At 43.1% G+C, this 18880-nt stretch overlaps 1 protein-coding gene across 6 annotated transcripts in view; it reads left to right on the top strand.

The window, feature by feature from the left end:
* The first annotated feature begins 677 nt into the window (after positions 1 to 677).
* The window catches only part of TMX3 (thioredoxin related transmembrane protein 3), a 49925-nt gene continuing 31722 nt past the window's right edge, over positions 678 to 18880 (top strand). For 4 of the 6 annotated variants that reach the window (XM_040985106.1, XM_040985105.1, XM_040985104.1 and 1 more), the window contains exons 1-8: positions 698 to 819; positions 1551 to 1605; positions 4718 to 4757; positions 5885 to 6008; positions 12295 to 12340; positions 13818 to 13898; positions 17615 to 17714; positions 18272 to 18349. In XM_040985106.1, coding sequence (XP_040841040.1) covers positions 774 to 819; positions 1551 to 1605; positions 4718 to 4757; positions 5885 to 6008; positions 12295 to 12340; positions 13818 to 13898; positions 17615 to 17714; positions 18272 to 18349 — 570 coding nt within the window. In that variant the 5' untranslated portion in view covers positions 698 to 773. Of the gene's footprint in view, positions 820 to 1550; positions 1606 to 4717; positions 4758 to 5884; positions 6009 to 12294; positions 12341 to 13817; positions 13899 to 17614; positions 17715 to 18271; positions 18350 to 18880 lie in introns of all 6 variants that reach the window. The other 2 variants (XM_040985107.1, XM_040985103.1) reach the window with 2 other exon arrangements.

The following is an 18880-nucleotide window of genomic DNA, read 5'->3' as shown; positions in this document are numbered from 1 at the left end:
TTACGTATTTTTCAAGAATTTTTAAAACTTGCATCCTCTGGTTCCCTGATGTCCCATAAGATCTGCATCTACGTCAGACACAATGCATGCAGAAAACGTCATGAAGAACGGTTGTTGTTTATACATCGCTGGGCTGCGGACACAAGTAGTTATTTATTCCACAGTAACCATTTACTCCTCCAATGAGCAGAGTACAAATAAAAATCCTCTCCCCTCTACCGCCCAAACAAAACCAACCTGATCTTCTCAGGCTTCAAGACAGTCTTTAAGGAGGGATTCCTTCAGTGAGCCAAAGCCCGTGTAAGGGAGACCCCCCAATTTGGAATAGGTTCAAAGAGGACCCCGAATCCCTAGCTGGGAAACAAGCGGGGGCTCCCATGGCCCCGTCATTCAGGTCTTTCTCTGACTACGCGGAATGTCCACGCAAGCGAGGAGCACGACTCCGGCCTTTCTGGCCTTCAGGACTAACTCGGGCTGGTCTCTACCCTCCCTGAAGCCCCCCGCCCTAACGCCCGACCCACGACCACTCAGGCCTCCCTCACCGGCTCCCCGTGCCCACGCCCCGCGAGGCGCGAGGACGCCAGTGCGCAGGCACGGCGCTCCCGCGCATGCTCCGATCGGACGGGCGGCGGGCCCTGGGCGGGTGGCGGAGGCCGGCCTGCCCCGCCCCGTCCGCGCCGAGGCCGACTTCCCTTCCCCTTCCGGCGGGCGGGCGGCGAGCGCCGGAGTCTCTCCCGCGGCCGGGCCGGTTCCTGCGGTTCTCCGTGGCGAGCATGGCCGGTCGGAGAAGCCGGGCCGCCCTCCGGCTCTGCGCCACAGGTAACGAGCTTGCGGAGGCGCTGCCCGCGTGGGGACCGGGCAGGGGTCGTCAGGCCGCTCGGGGCGGGGTCTGCGCTCCGGCCTCCTCCCGCGCGGTCGCCCTCGGCTTCCCCCAGGGACCTGGCCGAGTGGACAGCTCGCGCGGGGGACCCCGGGCCAGGCGTGGGCAAGCCGCGGCCGCTCCCGCCCGAGGAAGGAAGTTTGCGTGTTGCGGGCTGCGTGGGTGCGCGGGCGGGATGCAGGCGTGCAGGTGGACGGCCGGGTCTCGCCTCGGCCCCAGGTTTGGAGGATGTTTAGCCCCTGGCCTGAGGGAGGGGTGGTCAGGGGCGCACGAGGGTCAGTCGGCCGGGACGGGCTGAGAGGGGCTCCCAGGGGGGCCGCCTGCTCAACACCCCGCATCCCTTTCGAGCCACCGTGCGCCGGGCCCTGCTTTGTGGGAGAACAACTCGTGTGTTCTCCACAAAGCCCCATTGGCCAGGAGGAAAAACGATGGTGGAAATATGCTGAAGAAAGGACCTGTATGCGTTAGGTTTAAGCGCCCACCTCGGTGTGACTTGACAGTCGCAGGGTTGCATGCGATGCGAATGGTCGCTGTGCCTTGCCAGCACCTGTCTCCTGGCGTCAGTCCGTGATGAAGAAACTGTTCTGGGGGTGACTAAGCAGACAGGACAAGCCAAATGGATAAATCAACATTTGTTTACATTTTGGTTTTTTCCCTTCTTGTTTTCCAGTCGTTTTACTTGATGTGGCTTTCTGTAAAGGATTTGTGGAAGATTTAGATGAATCGTGAGTGTGTACATATATATACATATTTATCATTTTAACTTTATGTTTGTGGAATATTAACATGAATCTCATCTCAGTAATAGGACTGACCACTGCTTTTCTGTCACTTATTTTGTTTCACGTGTTCTAAGTTGTGTAGAAGTAAGAAATGAGTGTGTGCCCCAAAGAGTTTTACTCATCTTATCAGATCTTGCTGAATCTTCTGTATTCTTTGCCATCATTTGCCATCACATTTTTGATTGAATCACACCGAGCAGTGCAGTGGTTTGGTCAGCATGCTGTAGGCATCGTCATGGTATCCCAGTACTGAAGGGGAGGGATTTCTGCAGACCAGAATCCTGTGTGTGGCTGTGGCTGTTCCCCCTGGCCTGGATGCACAGCCAGGCAGTGTGGGTTCTGGGGGGATGCTGGTCAAGGTCCGAGACCCCAGGCCAGCGTGTTCCCTGCTTGTCTGCCCTGCAGTGTGCTTGCCTTCATTTGGAGGTTTCCTGTTGGGGAGCTCACTTCAGCATTGCCCGGACACTTCTGCTGAAACTTCGTGCTGAAAGCATTAGCAGAAGCTTTGTTCCTGCTGTGGCCTTTTGGTTGTACTCCCCGACACGGAGGGACAACCCTTTTGTTCGGTGTTAGCTCTGAGCGAGGAAGTTTCTCTCTGCTGGATCCACCTGAGTCTTCCTGGTGCTGCTGCTCCAGGGAGAAGTAGCGGCTGCTGAGAGCCCGGCCTCTCCTGTGTCTCCTAAGGAACACCACCACAGGGAACACCGACTTGATGATTCCAGCTGAGCCCCTCACCTTGGCTCGCCATCTAGAGCAGGACATGGCTTAAATCAGTGCTCCCTGAAGGTCCCATGGGTGCTTGTGGTGCTTTTGGGTCCTGTGCAGCGGGAGCTGATCATTTACAGCACCTGCAGAGGAAGCCGTTGTGAGAGAGCAGCTACTCTTGTTCAGCCAGCAGTGCCTTGTTGGGTGTGTTGGCTCAAAGCTTCACCCAAGTGTAGACTGCTGGTGGAGGAGGAGAAGGAAGGGGTACTACTGTTAATACTCATATATTTATGTATTTATTTAGTAGAGTAACAGAGAGAGATCTTAGTCCCTTGGTTGTCTCTCCACATTGCCTCAGTGGCCAGGGCTGAGCCAGGATGAAGCCAGAAGTTTCATCCCATGTTGGTGACAGGGACCTCAACGCTTGGGCCATCTTGTGCTGCTTTGCCCAGGCCAGTAGGAGAGAGCGAGATCAGAAACGGTGCTGTGAGGACTGCATTCCCAGTGCCCGAATGGAATGTGGGCATCGCAGGCGCTAGCTTAGACTGGTATACCACAGTGCTGGCCCAAAGTAACGGTTTTGTCAGTCATTTGCATACTTACCAGAATGGCCCTGTGTTGAAAGGGAGACCATTGACATAACATGATTGTCAGCTACATGTGGAGACTGAATGGTTCTTCATCCCAGAGCTGGCAGATGTGCAGCTAGTTGCTTTGGCATGATCATGGGCAGAGCACAATCTGCTAGTGCTCCAGTCCCCGAAGACAGCATGAAAAGGAGTGCCGATTAACCATCCGGGTAACAGAGGCCAAGGACAAAGCACAGCCCAGGGTCTTCCCCCAGCTGTAGGATATTTTCAGCAGGCAGAACACACTGGCTCCCTCTTGCTGTCTGTAGTCTTCCCGTGGGTCCTCCCTGTAGTCGATCCTTTCCCGGATTTAGTGTAGCCATCTCCACACGTTTTCTGACTTGGCCACCATCTGACATAAGTATATATAGTAAGGATGTAAAGATAACCTCTGACAGAGGACGTAACGATTGGAAGGCTGCATCCGCTGAGGCCCCTGGATTTTCAGCGCAGTGTGTCAGTGGCCAGCCTCGGAGATGACAGTGAATTCCTCTGTTCGCTGGGTCCTGTCTGAATCCAGAGTGCTGAGGACTGAACAGCTTGTGGCTTACTCTCTCCGTTGACTTACTCTCTCAGGTCAGTGCTGCAGGGATCTCTGCCTCTGTTCCGTGGTTGGGTACTTCTCACCAGTGTTTTACAAAAACAGAGCCATCTTTACCACATGTGATGGGAGCCATCCTAAAACCTAGGTTTCTGGATGTCAACCAAGGGCCAGTCTGGCAAACAGGTCTTGGACCTGGCACGTTAACTTTCCTGCACAAGTATAAGAAGCAGCAGCAGATTGCAGAGTTAAGGAGATGGAGATGCCCCACAGCATTCGTGGGGGTTGATTGTAGGACTTTCTGTGGATGTCAGAATGTGTGAATGCCCAAATACCTTTAAAAATGGCATTATGGAGGGCCCGGTGCAGTGTGGTAGCCTAGTGGCTAAAGTCCTTACTTTGTACACAACCAGGATCCCATATGGGCACCATTTTATGTCTTGGTGGCCCCACTTCCCATCCAGCTCCCTGCCTGTGGCCTGGGAAAGCAGTAGAGGACGGCCCAAGGCCTTGGGACTCTACACCTGCGTGGGAGACCCGGAAGAAACTCCTGGCTCTGGATTGGCTCAGCTCTGGCTGCTGCGACCACTTGTGGAGGGAATTAGTGGATGGAAGATCTTTGTCTTTCCTGCTCTGTGCAAATCTAACTTTCCAATAAAAATAAATCTTAAAAAAAGGCATTATATATAATCTTCCCATATTCTATATGCTTTAAGTCACTGTATAGGTTATGTTTACCTAATATGTTTACCTGTTTACCTAATAATGCAGTACGATTACTGATTACTGTATGAAGAATTGCTAGCTGTATTGTTCAGGGGTAATGACAAGAAGGGCTACACATGTTTGGTACAGCTTGATTTTTTTTTTTTTGTTACTGATTTTTGTTATTTTTTTTTTTCTTTGCTATGGGATCCGTGGATAAAGGAGCTAACTGTGATTGTAGCAATACACTTTCATTTAAAATTTTTTTTTCCTAATATTTTTGTGTTTGATCTTTACCTCTGTACTTAATATATATTAAAGGATAAGATTCCAAGGACAGTAGGTGAAAAGTCACAGCAGTTTGTTGAAGTGATTTGCCATGTGCCCGTTTGTCAGTTTATTATCCCCTCCTGTACTGTACATTTTTAAAGTCAATGCAAACATAGAATCAAAGATTGTTCATTTTGTTTTTTAGGTTTAAAGAAAATCGAAAAGATGACATTTGGCTTGTAGATGTGAGTATGTGAATTTTATATGCTAATTACCCATCCCTTTTATTTTAAGCATGATTTTCTGTTCTTTTTCACTTAAAAATAGCAATGTGTGGTTAGTGCTAATGAGTATGCTCAGTCTGTATGTCAGATATTAACTACCTGAGTCTCTTAAATTGAGGTGAACGTCCTAACTTAAAAGTCTAGGCAAGAAGCCTAATTCTTAATGGAATTCTTGGATGGGGGCTCTCCAAGGGGGGTGTCCCTGTACTAGGAGGAGGAAGTCACATATGGATCCTAGGATCCACCGAAGGGATTGTACTATGAGTTTATTACAGATATATTTTCCAAGAGATTAAAGTACATTAGTATTACTTAGTAGCCAAAATTTTATATTCATCTTAATAGTAAAGAAAATTAAGTTTTTTGTCTTCACTGTGAAGTTTGGAATACAGTTGATTTTGATGTGAGCACAGAAAGTAGGGTAGCAATAAAACGGATGGGATAAGCGTGGGGGAGTTGACAGTTGCTGCAGCTAGATGAGACAAGAGGCTCCATTGTTTAACTCTTTCTCCTTTGCGTGTACTTGAATATTCCATTCTGTACAGTTCAGTGAGCACCCTTGCATCGTGTGAAAGTGTAGTAAGCAGTTCACTGCACCAGGTGCTTGGGAGAGCCTACGGATCCCTATTCAGTGATTCTGAGGGCTGGGCCTAGTCAGCTGAGCTAAGATGCCTGACCAGTTGCCTCAGGTGTCTCCCCGTAGTCAGCAAGGGCACTTACTGTGCTGCAATTCCTATACTAGAAAGAAGTCAGTGTTTACCAGTAATGCTTCATGGTGACATACATGTTTTGTATGAGGGTTTCCTTCTATGTTGTGCATGGACACCATTACTTTGAAGCCAAGATGTTTTATTATAAATCATGTATCTTTAAGTAGTTATCAGTGACCATCTGAAAGGAGTTTAAAATGGCATCATTTCTGAAGTATGTGCTGGAAGTCAACCTGTCTAGGTTTATCTGTGTATCTTTTGTCTTTGGTGATATAAGCTGTTAGAAATTGTCTGTAAACTTTTCATCTAAAGCAGTGTTAGCAGTTATTAAAGTTGATACTCGAGAAACACAACATTTCATTTTCTTTTTTTAATAAGTTCTACGCACCATGGTGTGGCCATTGTAAAAAGCTGGAGCCCATTTGGAATGAAGTTGGCCAGGAGATGAGAAGCATTGGTTCTCCAGTGAAGGTTGGGAAGATGGATGCTACTTCCTATTCCAGTAAGTCTTGATTTGGTCTGTTGTTCTACAGCTGCTTTCCTTTTATGTAATGGTAGTTGAGGCAGAATGTTCTTGCAGAATTATCTTGATAATTTAAGACTGCATGTTTTATTGAGTTCAGTAAATTAGCTGCTGATCCTATAAACACAGTGCGTATTGATCTTGGGCCTCTAACAGAAACAAGGCCCTTGTTGGTATCTACTTGAGCCCACCTGAGGCCATGAGAGAAATGGCAGTGTCTAAAGGAGTAGATAGGGGCTTGCAGGATGAAATAAATTGAAGTGATAACCAGGAAGGGGCTCACATTGAACATAGTGTTAGAGCATTGAAATGAACTTAAGGAGTGTATTGCACAGAGTGGAAAGACACAGAGGTGGGCGGAACTGCAGATCTGTCTTCAGGATCTGGGGGCCGGATCTGTTTGGCCACCTCTTTCTTTTGGGTAGAATGAGGTAGCTACGTGGTTGTGCCCATTTGTTCACTGGCTGTGCCTGTTCTGCTCCCTTGAGGAAACAGAGTGTCTGTGATAGCAGTGCAAATGCCTGCCAACGCCTAAAATAGTTGTTATCTGACTATCAGATAATCTGCACCAATGCCTGCTACAAGGATGTGGAAAGAGGGATTTAATTTCAGGAAGTATCATGAGTTTGTAGAGTATGTCTTCGAGGAAGCAGACCTGCATTCAAGTTCTGGCTCTTGCCTGCTTTTACTGTGTCACTGCAGTAGCTTAAATCCCCCTGAGTTTTGGATTCCATAGAGTAAATATTGGCAGTGTTTCTTTAATTGGTTGTTTTGAGGTTTTAAATGAGCATGTAAAATCCTTGCTATTCACCAAACGCAAGTTTGCTTTTTCTTTAGTCGATGAAGAAAGGGGAAGGATGTAATGAGTATTAAGACATGGGCTTTATGCTCTGCCTTGTATTTCAGAGCATAACAGCTCTGTCCTGGTGGCTTTGGGGAAGTCGTTAACTTTTAGTTTCTTTGTCTGTAATGGAGAATGGTCATCCTCAAGATTGTCACGGTTGTGTTAATATTTTGTATTCAAGCACTGTAGCACGGGGGGCGGTAAACATGCTGCTACAGATAACCAGATGATGAAGACCCTCTAAGGTCAGACCAAGGGTTCTGGGTTTTATAGGTTGTCAGTTGGAGAGGTAACACGTGTCTGTAACAGCAAGGGTGGCAGAGAAGAGCTAGTGGAAACAGGAAGGGCATTTGTGTGGGCTTGTCTGTGTCATGCTGGGAACCCAGTCATGAGTGCAAGTTGTGGCTTGAAGTAAAGTGAGAAGTGTCACAGTTACTGTCAAGACTGACACGGATGTGAAGATTGTCTCGGTGGGATGAGAACAATAAAAAATAATACAAGGTTTTTAGCTTAGTTGCTGAGCTGTGCTGCCATTGGCAAGAGTTGGAAAAGAATTGTGTTTGTGTGTTTTCTAGTTAACAGCTATTGAATTTGTGCTTTATCATTTTATTTATGTTTGTGGGGAAGGAACTGGAGTGTGTGTGAGATAGAACTACTGAGCCACACAAATGAATTGCTGGAACATTGGAGAGATAAACGGGCTTTGTTAGAGGGAATAATGTGCATATTTGGTGGTCATAGAAGTAAACTGTTCACAATTGTGATTTGAGTAATTATTTACACTAGTGGCTGCCCAGGAGCATAAGTTCTTGGCCTAGACATATGATTAAAAATAATCAGTTATTCTTACATGCATTCATTTATTTATTAAATGCATATTGATTGATTGGTGTTTGTAAAGCTCTGTCCTACCCCAAGAGATTGAAAATCCCAACAAATTGTACCTGTGCTGGAAATGTTTACAGATCAATACAGGGAGAAATGAACAAGCCCAGAAGTTCAATACTAAGATATGCAAAGTCTTGTGGTCATTTGAATCATTGAATCATTCAGTAGAGTAATTGAATAATGTGTAAGGGAGAGTTGGGTATATCAAGAAATGGCTAATAAAAATACTGCATAGTAATAAAAATCACTATGTACACTTTTCATCTGATGGTTCAATGATAATTTACTATTTAAGTCAAAATTTCTTTATTATACTGTGTAACTCAATATCATAAGTAGTATTTAACAAGTGACACAGTAATCCGATGTCTTTCTTGTGTAGTTTAGAGAAGAAATTTTTTTTTTTTTAAGATTTATTTTTATTATTTTTTCATTGGAAAGGCAGATATACAGAGAGGAGAGACAGAGAGGAAGATCTTCCGTCCAATGATTCACTCCCCAAGTGAGCGCAACAGCCGATACTATGCCAGTCCGAAGCCAGGAGCCTCTTCCAGGTCTCCCACGCGGGTGCAGGTTCCCAAAGCTTTGGGCCGTCCTCGACTGCTTTCCCAGGCCACAGGCAGGGAGCTGGAAGGGAAGCGGGGCTGCCGGGATTAGAACCGGCGCCCATATGGGATCCCGGGGGTGCAAGGCGAGGACCTTTAACCACTTGCGCCACCACGCCGGGCCCGAGAAGAAATTTTTTAATGCGGGACTGAAAAGCAATATTCCTACTCTTTGTGTTTTCAGACTTTATACGTTTTTACATTATAAGACTTGAAGTCTACTCATTGTATAACCATTTAGAAGCTCACTTTTTATTTCTAATGCTGTGATTGTTGTACATTTTGTTTGCTTAGAGTTGTGTTGTATGTTTTATTGAATGAACAGAAGAGAACTTCTTGCAGTTTGCAGCGTAGGGATCAGATGTGTCCCCTGTTGAGTGGGGCAATGGAACGGGCGTGTCTGAGGGCCCCCCCTCTCACGCCTTGTGGTCGGTGCTGCGTATACTTTGTTCTGCTCCTTGGATATGTGGCGCTAAACCCCTGCCCTCACCACCTTGCATGGGGATGCTCGTGTGTAAATCCTTGTGGCTAATGGAATCATCCCACTATGGTTAGCCGAAAAACATTCCTTTGTAGGAAAGTTATAAATTGGCATTCTTTGATTTAGTGTGTGTTTTACCATATGCTATAATGTGATAACATGTTCTAGACACTGGTAATACTTCAGTGAGCAAAACAGAGGAGACTTTTTTTTTTTTAAAGATTTATTTTTATTATTTTTTTATTGGAAAGGCGGATATACAGAGAGGAGAGACAGAGAGGAAGATCTTCCATCCGATGATTCACTCCCCAAGTGAGCACAACGGCTGATGCTATGCCGATCCGAAGCCAGGAGCCTCTTCCGGGTCTCCCACGCGGGTGCAGGGTCCCAAAGCCTTGGGCCGTCCTCGACTGCTTTCCCGGGCCACAGGCAGGGAGCTGGAAGGGAAGCGGGGCTGCCGGGATTAGAACCGGCGCCCATATGGGTTCCCGGGCATGCAAGGCGAGGACCTTAACCACTTGCGCCACCATGCCGGGCCCAACAGAAGAGACTTTTTAAAAATTTTTTTCTTTCGTTTTAAAGATTTATTTATTTTTATTGGAAAGACAGATATACATAGAGAAGGAGAGACAGAGAGAAGAATCTTCCATCCAATGGTTTACTCCCCAAGTGGCTGCAACTGCTGGAGCTGAGCCAGTCTGAAGCCAGGAGCCAGGAGCTTCTTTGGGTTTCCCATGCAGGTGCAGGGTGCCAAGGCATTGGGCCGTCCTCACCTGCTTTTCCAGGCCACAAACAGGGAGTGGAATGGGAAGCAGGTCCACCAGAATTAGAACCGGCACCCATATGGGATCCTGGTGTGTTCAAGGTGAGGACTTTAACCTCTACGGTATAACACTGGGCCTGAGGGGACTTTTTAAAATTTTTTAAACTTATGCTCTAACTTACACTCTATAGAACTGACCAAAAACAGGCAGTTAGGCAATACACATAGCAAACTGTCTAGTGTTATGTAGGGTTTAGTGCTAGTGATGGGTGTACTTACTGTGTTGTGTAGAAAAGTAATATTAGGGCCTGGCGTGTTGGCCTAGTGGCTAAAGTCCTCACCTTTAACACGCCAGGATCCCAAATGGGCGCTGGTTCTAATCCCGGTAGCTCCAGTTCCCATCCAGCTCCCTGCTTGTGGCCTGGGAAAGCAGTCGAGGATGGCCCAATGCTTGGGTTCCTGCACCTGCGTGGGAGACTTGGAGGAAGTTCCTTGCTCCTGGCTCTGGGTCAGTGCAGCTCTGGCTGTTGCAGTCACTTGGGAGTAAATCATCAGACGGAAGATCTTCCTTCCTGTCTCCTCTCTTCTCTGTATATCTGACTTTGCAATAAAAATAAATCTTAAAAAAGATTTAAGATATTTTTTTTTAAGGCTTATAAAAAATCTGTTGTTTAGAGATGATAGTTTTGGCTTAAAAAGTTTCAATTTCCATTTAAATACTTCAAGATAGCTAAAATATAGGCATTTTAGTGGAACTTGTAATGATTCTTGTAAAGAAATTTATTTTTAAGCCATGATTATGATTTTGTGGTAATTGTAGACTTCTGAGGCTTTCCTACTTGTCTCTTCCCTTTCCTTAGGTCAGTTTCCATGCAGCCACAACATCAGTGTTTCTCAGCTGATGGTCTCGGGACCAACTGTTTACGAAGTGTTAGTTCAGTTTGTGAAGGGTTTTACCAGTGCTTTGGAGTGGAAACCTTTGAGAGTTAGGAGAGTGTGTTTGACATGCGTTCCACCTGCTTTTGCTGCAAGCTTCAATTGGAGAACCTCGAAGTAAAATGTGATTTTGATGAGTAGTTACAGGAAGTAAGTTTGAAGTGGGATAGGACTATTTAAAAAGTGATCAAGTATAATAATACTAGAATCAAATAGCATTGAAAAGTTGCATAATTATACACAGTAAATTTGGACCTATAGTTAAGACGCCTTGGAACATACTCCTGCAGTAATGAGTGTGAAAAATACTTGTCCTTTGGAAGTGAAATTAGGATATACTACTTCCTGTAATGGTTTGCTGCTTTCTCTTGTGGAACCACTGAGGTTCTGTTTGTTTTACAACCCAACTGTGACATTAGTGGCATTTGGCCAGTAACTTCCTTATTGTGACTATATTCACAGATTGTATTATGAATTAATTTTGCTTTTCTAGGCTGTAAGTTCTTTCTGATCCATGACTGTATTTCATGGTATCCTCACCTTGCATTACTGAGATTTGGGTCCAGAAAATTTATTTCTATCTATATCTCTTTGTAGATACATGATATAAATATATATTTAGGGAAAGAACTTAATTATTGTATTTCAGGCTGCGTTAGCCATGCAAGGTTGATATTTTTCTTTTATTAGGAAAGTTTTTTTTTGCTGTGCCTTGTCGAGTTTTTAGCATTATCTCTGGCCTCTCCATCAGATATCAGTGATGAGCTCGCTTCAATTCCCAGTCATCATTGTGTCAACTGAAAATGACTCCAGTGGGATGAGAACCACTGCTACGTTTTAAACTCTTTTCATGTTATGTATGTCTTGAGAAATGGCACCCCTGTATACCTATTTCCTTACTTCTGGCATAGTTCATTTTCTTTACTTGATTTGCATGAGTGGAAGATAAAATTAAAGTTATCTGAAGGGATTCCTAGTTGATGTAACCACGTCATCTGAGTTTCCTGCCTGGGATTCTGGGTCCCACACACTTGTGCCATCTGCTGCTGCTCTTCTGGGTCGGGGAGTTGGATCAAGTGGAACAGCCCAGACTCAGAGCCCTGTGCATTGTGCCCCAGCCGTGCCTTCATCTGAACCCTAAATGATTGTTTAAATAGAATCCAGGAATAGGAATAGTGTTCTTGCACCCAAGAATGAAAAGCAGGTATCTTGGAGATAAAGCTACAAAGAGAGAGAATGAGATTTGGATAAATACAATGTAATTCATGGCTACTGGTGTAGTTTTGTAAATTAAAATATATCAGACTTTTTGATAACAAAACAACAAAGGAAGGTAGGCCTGTTTTTTGTTGTTTTGTTTTAAGAAGAACGAATCAGACCTACAAAAGAATAATTGTTCTGGAGGGAAAATAACTTGTACTTTGTGTACTGGTATTTTTTTGTTTTTGTTTTTTGCATTAGATTATCTTTGAAAACAGTTCTTTAGATTTTTAATTCTGCTTTTGGCATTTGTTTTTTGTGTTACAGTATTTTGAAGACTGCATTGATGATTAAATAATTGCTTTGTATGAAGATGTCTTTTTTTCCCTTTTAATATAGGAGTTTATCTTTTCACACTTAAAGTAACTACTTGAATTTATTAAAAAAAAAAGTCTACATTTTTTTTAAAATAAAAGGCTCATTTGTTGCCTAGTTTCTCATTTTAAAAAAAATTTAGAATTATTTATTTGTTTTTTTTTCTTATCAAGGCATTGCTTCAGAATTTGGAGTTCGAGGTTATCCAACAATTAAGCTGTAAGTTGCGTGTTGTATGTCAATATGTCTTTCTGGGTAAATAAGATGATCAAAGAGGAATTAGACTGTTATTCTTCATGCTTAATAAATAGTGAGTGTACAGCCAGTTTAGCCAGTGCATTGAGTCCTGCTGTGGGCATATGCTGACCAGACATGGTCTGCTGTCTGCCATTATAGACTGTCTCAATCCTTAGAGGGTCTTGTACACACTCCACTTTTTGATTGAATATCCCATCTCCTAACAAGATTAACTTTTCCTAAACAAAAATACTTATTTCATTAGAGAATAAGGAAAGGAATTCTGAAAATTAATGATTGATAATTTTAATCTGTAGACGTTTTTCAAGTCTTAACAGTGTACAAGTTAAAGAGGTGATGCGGTAATTGTACAGGACTGTTGTGTAGTCATGACTTCATTGGACTGTCGTGCTTCCTACTAACCTTGTGTTGAGAGTGTCAGGAGTTAGGGAATTGTCTTGAAAGTTATTACAATGTAATTGATTCATAATGAGAGTGATTTATGTGTATTATTTCTTGTGTTTTGTGTTGACCTCTCTGTGTCTATCACTTTTTAAGAATATTTGCTAAACCACATTTACTTTATGTAGGAAGTAAGTTTTGTGTTCTTTCTCTGTTTTATTGTAGTTTTGTTTATACTTCTCAATTTTACTTATTTTATGATATCAGTTATTTAGATACATTAAGAATTGCCTAATTTTCTTGATGAGGGGTTTTCTTTTAAGATATGTTTTCATTGGGAAGGCAGATTTATAGAGAAAAGGAGAGACAGAGAAAATAATCTAACCACTGGTTCATTCTCCAGATGGCCGCAGTGGCCAGAGACGAGGCAGTCTGAAACCAGGAGTCAGGACCCCCCCTCTGTGTCTCCCACATGGGTACAGGGTCCCGAGGGCTTGGACCATCCTCTGCTGCTTTCCCAGGCTACAAGCAGGGAGATGGATGCGATGTGGAACAGTTGGTGCCCATATGGGATGCTGCCACTTGCAGGCAGTGGATTAGCCAATTGAGCCATAGTGTTGGCCACTGAAGAGCTGTTTTTGATGCCTTGATTCACTCTGCCATGTTTGTGTCTGTCAAGTAACTATGATGTTGTGTGGCATAACATTTGTATTGCCTTGTCTTCATATTTACTTTTTGCTGGGAAACAGAGTGAGAATTATAGTGCTAAATTTTGTAAGTTCTAGCCATGATTTAATTTACTTTTCAGAAGGCATGGATGTTATGCAACTGTCAGAGCAAAATGCTTTTATATGCTTTTGATAAAATGTCTTTCTGTTATTTGAGTTCCTTGTCCTGTGAAATCAGCTCCCTACTGTGTTTTACATGAGTATGTTACTTCTGAAAACCCCATTATATTTACTATTTAATGTTACGATTTTGTGCAGTAGCAAGTGTTTAACTTTAGTATTAAGCAGTTAAATAAGCCAGATTTTTACTTCCTTTTCTTCTTTTTAAGTTTAAAGGGAGACTTGGCATATAATTACAGAGGGCCACGAACTAAAGATGACATTATTGAATTTGCTCACAGAGTATCTGGGTAAGTTCTTATTCAGAATGCTGTACATGATATTAATGTTCAGTAAACAGTGTACTTTGGTAGACCACATGGGGCATGTGTTTTAGGAACTAATCTCAGTGAATTGTGTGTGTTTGTTGGTTTACTATGTCATAAACACAAAGATGCTAAGCAGCCGACAGAAGCCCTCATGGGTGTTATACTTGCTCATCTTTATTTTTGTGTATAAAATTTTTTGCCAGTGAATTCTAGTACACACATTTTCTTCTTAAGAGAGAGTTGTTTATTTATTTATTGGGGGGAGGGGAAAGGCAGATTTACAGAGAAGGTGAGACAGATAAAGATCTCCTGTCCACTGGCTCACTCTTCAGATGGCCACAGTGGCTGGAGCTAAGCTTATCCAGTGCTAGGAGCCAAGCACCTCTTCTGGGTTTCCTGTGTGAGTGCAGGATCCTAAGGACTTGGGCCACCCTCCAGTGCTTTCCAGGTAATTATCAGGGAGCTAGAGCTGAGGTGGAGCAGCTAGGACAGGAACCAACATCGTATGGGAGGCCGGTGCTTGAAGGTGGAGCATTAGCCTGTTGAGATGAGCCTCTATTGCGTCTTCAGATGTTTGATCCTTTATACAGTAGGCCCTATGTAAGTGAGGAGGTGTCCCGTGATCTGCAGAGGATGACTGAAGTCGCAGATAATGCTCAACTCTATATGGGGAACTTGAAGATTGTGAGAGGGGGTATTAAAGAATGTCATTTTTATTTTGCTGCAGAAAACTTGACAATTCATATGCAGTTTTTGTTAATATGCATTTTCATAAACTTTTAGAGATTCCCATCTTCATAGGCACGTTTCAAAAGTTTGTACTGAAATATCTCTTAATTCTGTTTTCCACAAACTTGGTGAAGGTCCTTCTATACAACTTTTTTCCTGTACATTGGTAAAGTGTATGAAGTAAGCCCAGGAAGTGATGGTTAAATGGACATTGTAACAGTAACCTGTGATAAAAGCCATGTGACTGCTTCTCAGAAGAAACCTTCTCACTGAAAGGGAGTACTTCTCTTTGGCATGTCAGCTTCTGCCCTACGCAGCCCTCGGCCACTGTGGTCGAGAGTTGAGCATGCACGTGGAATCTCTCTTCCCTCCTCTGCTCCTGGTTTCCCACCACCAAACTCTGCCTTTTAAATAAATTAATCAAGAGAAACAGCTTTGACACTTTGGCTTGAACAGACTATATTAATAACTTCCAATAGCTTCAAGGTAAATTAAAATATTGGTGCCATGGTCTTCAAGAAAGTTCATAAAATTAACATTGTTCTTGAAATTTGCAGCATTTATTAAAAAAACTCACTTTTTTAATTGGTTGCTTATTTTATTTGCTTTGTGAAAATGTGAGTTTTGAGAAAGTTCAAAGTGTCAGGGTATTACTAAGAGCTTGTACTGTAGTCGCTTATGATTCATGTCTTTATGCTTTGGCTTCAGCTTAGGAAGGGGTCCTCCTGATGTAACTGTGGACAATCCTGGCAGTTGAAATTTCAAGCCTCAGTTTTGGAGTTGCATCACTTAGGCTTTAATTGCTCGGTACTGAAATAGAAGCTGGCATTAAGTGATGCAATGTGTTTTATGAAATGTGCATTTGAAGGTGCAGATATTTGAATATTGTGAAATATCTTGTGCTGTTATTACAAGTTTTTTGTTGTGAAAATCCACCAATGTATAGCACATTTAAAGAAAAGCTACTTCTTTTAGTCTTTTATAATGATGTTCATAGGGATAAATTTCGTAATAACCCTAGAAATAATTTCATTCTCTGGTATTTGCCCTTGAAAATGCTTTTATACATGTACTTCAAGAAGTTTGAAAGATGGAAATAAAATTTATTTTGGTACATATTTTGAATTATGTGCATTGTTTTCCGTAATGTGCATCTCCCATGAACTTTCGTTCGACCCTTTGTATGATGCAATCAAGTGCTTTTTCTCTTTATGAAGTTCTTGTGTACTATTGTGACGATCATTTGCATTTTGTTTTGAAACTGCTTGAGTTTAACTTCCATTGAGTACTTACTTAAATTAAAAATATGCTATAAACGTATAAACACATATATAAACACACACAAGATTTATTTATTCGTTTTTAAAGGCAGAGTGACGGAGATGGAAGAGTAGGGAAACCTCTCCTCTGCTGGTTCACCCCCTGAATGGTTGCAGCAACTAGAGTGGGACCAGGACAAACCAAAGTCAGGGACTCCATCTGCACCTCCTTGTGGGCGGCGGGTGGCAGAGTGAGCCAGCGTGTTCTGTTTCTCCAGCGCATGAAGGTGCTTTAGTCTGCAGTTTAATTTGTGTTACTGATTTGAATGACAGAGAAAGAGTGAGAAATACCTTCCACCAGGAGGTTTACCTTCCAAATGGCTGCAGCACCCAGGGTTTGTACTGCATCCTGCTGTGCAGAGCTCTGTCTATGTTGGCTTGGATCCAAGTACTTGAGCCATCATGTTTCTACGTCCCATTGCATGAGCAGGAAGCTTGATAGGAAGGAAAGTAACTGGGATTTGAACCGGGGTTCAGGTATAAGATGCAAGCATCCAAAGAGCAACTTAACCCGCACACTGCAGTGCCTGCCCCGTGTTCAGTGTTCTGCGCCTGCAGTAGTGCTTGAACCCACACACTGCAGTGCCTGCCCCGTGTTCAGTGTTCTGCACCTGCGGTAGTGCTTGAACCCTCACACTGCAGTGCCTGCCCCGTGTTCAGTGTTCTGCACCTGCAGTAGTGCTTGAACCCGCACACTGCAGTGTCTGCCCCGTGTTCAGTGTTCTGCACCTGCAGTAGTGCTTCAACCCGCACACTGCAGTGCCTGCCCCGTGTTCAGTGTTCTGCGCCTGCAGTAGTGCTTGATAGGATGTTTTTGACTGATCTTTTGAAAAGGAAAATAATCTCATGTGAATTGACTTCGTTTCCAACTGAGGACCCTTAAGTAGATAATAACTCTACTTTTACCTGTCATAATATTTGCAAATACTCTGAAGGGACAGCTTTGAAAGTGATACATTAAATTATGGTACATTGTAAACTACTCGTATTTTGTACAGCAGCAGTCATACTTTGATGTTTCTAGGTCTGCATTTGATGAACTGCTAAAATGCACTTATGTGTGAAAGTAGCTTCTGTAAGTTTGTGGACAGAATTAAACTGTTTATTTTGGTGCAAAAGAATTTTTTTAATGATTTATTTATTGTATTGGAAAGTCAGTTTTTCACTCTCCAAATGGCCACAATGGCCGGAGCTGAGCCAGTCCGAAGCTAGGAATCACGAGCTTCTTCTGGGTCTCCCGTGTGGATGCAGGGTCCCAAGACCGCGAGCAGGGAGCTGGATGGGAAGTGGGGCAGCTGGGAGAGGAACTGGAGCGCTGTGGGATCCTGATGTTTGCAAGGCGAGGACTTCAGCCACTAGGCTATCTTGCCGGGCCTCGTGCAAAAAATTTTAAGTCCATTTGGTTGAGTAGTCTTCAAAGAGATGTGTTAGTTGTAAAACTACACATCCATATATCTATTCCAAGGTTTTGTGTCGTGGTTATTTTTTTTTTTTTTGGTACCACAATAAATAGATTTTTAAATTTGACTTTCGGTGATCTTTTTTATGTACCTTCATATTATTAAAACTTTAACTTGGAACATGATTTCCTGTTGTTGCATAAACAGAGAATTAATTATGTGCTGTTGCATTTGTTTTGTTTTCAAACAGGGCTTTAATCCGGCCACTTCCAAGTCAGCAAATGTTTGAACATGTACGGAAGAGACATCGTGTGTTTTTCGTTTATATAGGAGGAGAATCACCTTTGAAAGTATGAGTTTGTTCTGTTCTGTGATGTACAAGAGCAGTCCTGTTAGTATAATTTAACTCTTTGTGGAAATCCTTTAGCTTGATCTAAATGTTTCTGTTACAAAAGCTCTTTTTAATATCATCTGTGATGTTGGCCTTTATGTAGCAGAAGTAAGCTAGAAGTGGGGAGATGTTGCTTGCCTGCCATTTTTTCCCTTCTTAACCTAGACTTTTACGTTGTTTTTAAAGCAGTTGGAGACTACACACTGTCGTTTATCTGTCCTGAAGCTTATTTGGCATGTGCTTGTTTTTGCTGCAATCACCACCTGCAGGCTAATTACTAATCTAAAGTTAACCATGAGGAGAGCTTAGCTTGCCTTGTTGAATGCGCTTGTTTTGAGAGGAAGGAAGTACTGGTTGCTGTCTTCCCTTCCTTAAAATCTTTGGTTTGCCTCTGTGCCATCTGTTCTCACCGAGAAGCAGGCTAGTACTACTGACTGTGTGAGGTCGCTCTGGAAGTGAGTAAGGACTGGATTTTGACCGTTATGAATTTTAAGTTGCTTTTTTCTGTTGTACCAGGAGAAGTTTGCCGACGCCGCCGCGGAGCTGATTGTATATACGTACTTCTTTTCTGCCGCTGAAGATGTCGTTCCTGAGGTGGTACTTACATTTGACATTACTTAACAGAATCTCATTTTTAAACTTATTACTTGATTATCAGATTGATTTGTTGCGCCATCTGTGCAACTGTATGCTAACTCTTGCTGTATTAGATAACTTATTATTTGTAAAGCACAAGTCATGCGATTCATAGCGCTTCCTTCTGTGTTGTGATTATTGCATCAGTGAGATGGCTTGCTCTGCAGGTCGGTGTGTGTGTGCCTGCAGACCTCTGCAGATGGGGTCCTCTGGAGTTCTCAGTCTGAGATAGCAGCTTTTAGTCAACAAAACTACAAACACAGTATCCTTAGCGCTGTGAAAAGAAAAAAGAGACAATTTAATAGACATAAACATTAGAGTCTAATATTACTGTTATGAAATAGGCAGAGTACTTTGATAAACAGTAGACATTTTTTGAGTAAAGTCCTTGTTAATTCCATTGTTGAGTTTTCTCAATAAAACAGGATTAATTTTCTCACTTATGCTAGCTGATAATGACTCCTAATTACCTTGTAAGTTAAGTGGTAT

The sequence above is a fragment of the Ochotona curzoniae genome, unplaced genomic scaffold (assembly GCF_017591425.1).
Source record: "Ochotona curzoniae isolate NIBS_2020 unplaced genomic scaffold, NIBS_Ocur_1.0 contig_43, whole genome shotgun sequence".
Taxonomy (NCBI): domain Eukaryota; kingdom Metazoa; phylum Chordata; class Mammalia; order Lagomorpha; family Ochotonidae; genus Ochotona; species Ochotona curzoniae.
Note: the sequence above shows the minus strand (reverse complement) of the source record. Positions and strands in the feature narration are given on the sequence as shown.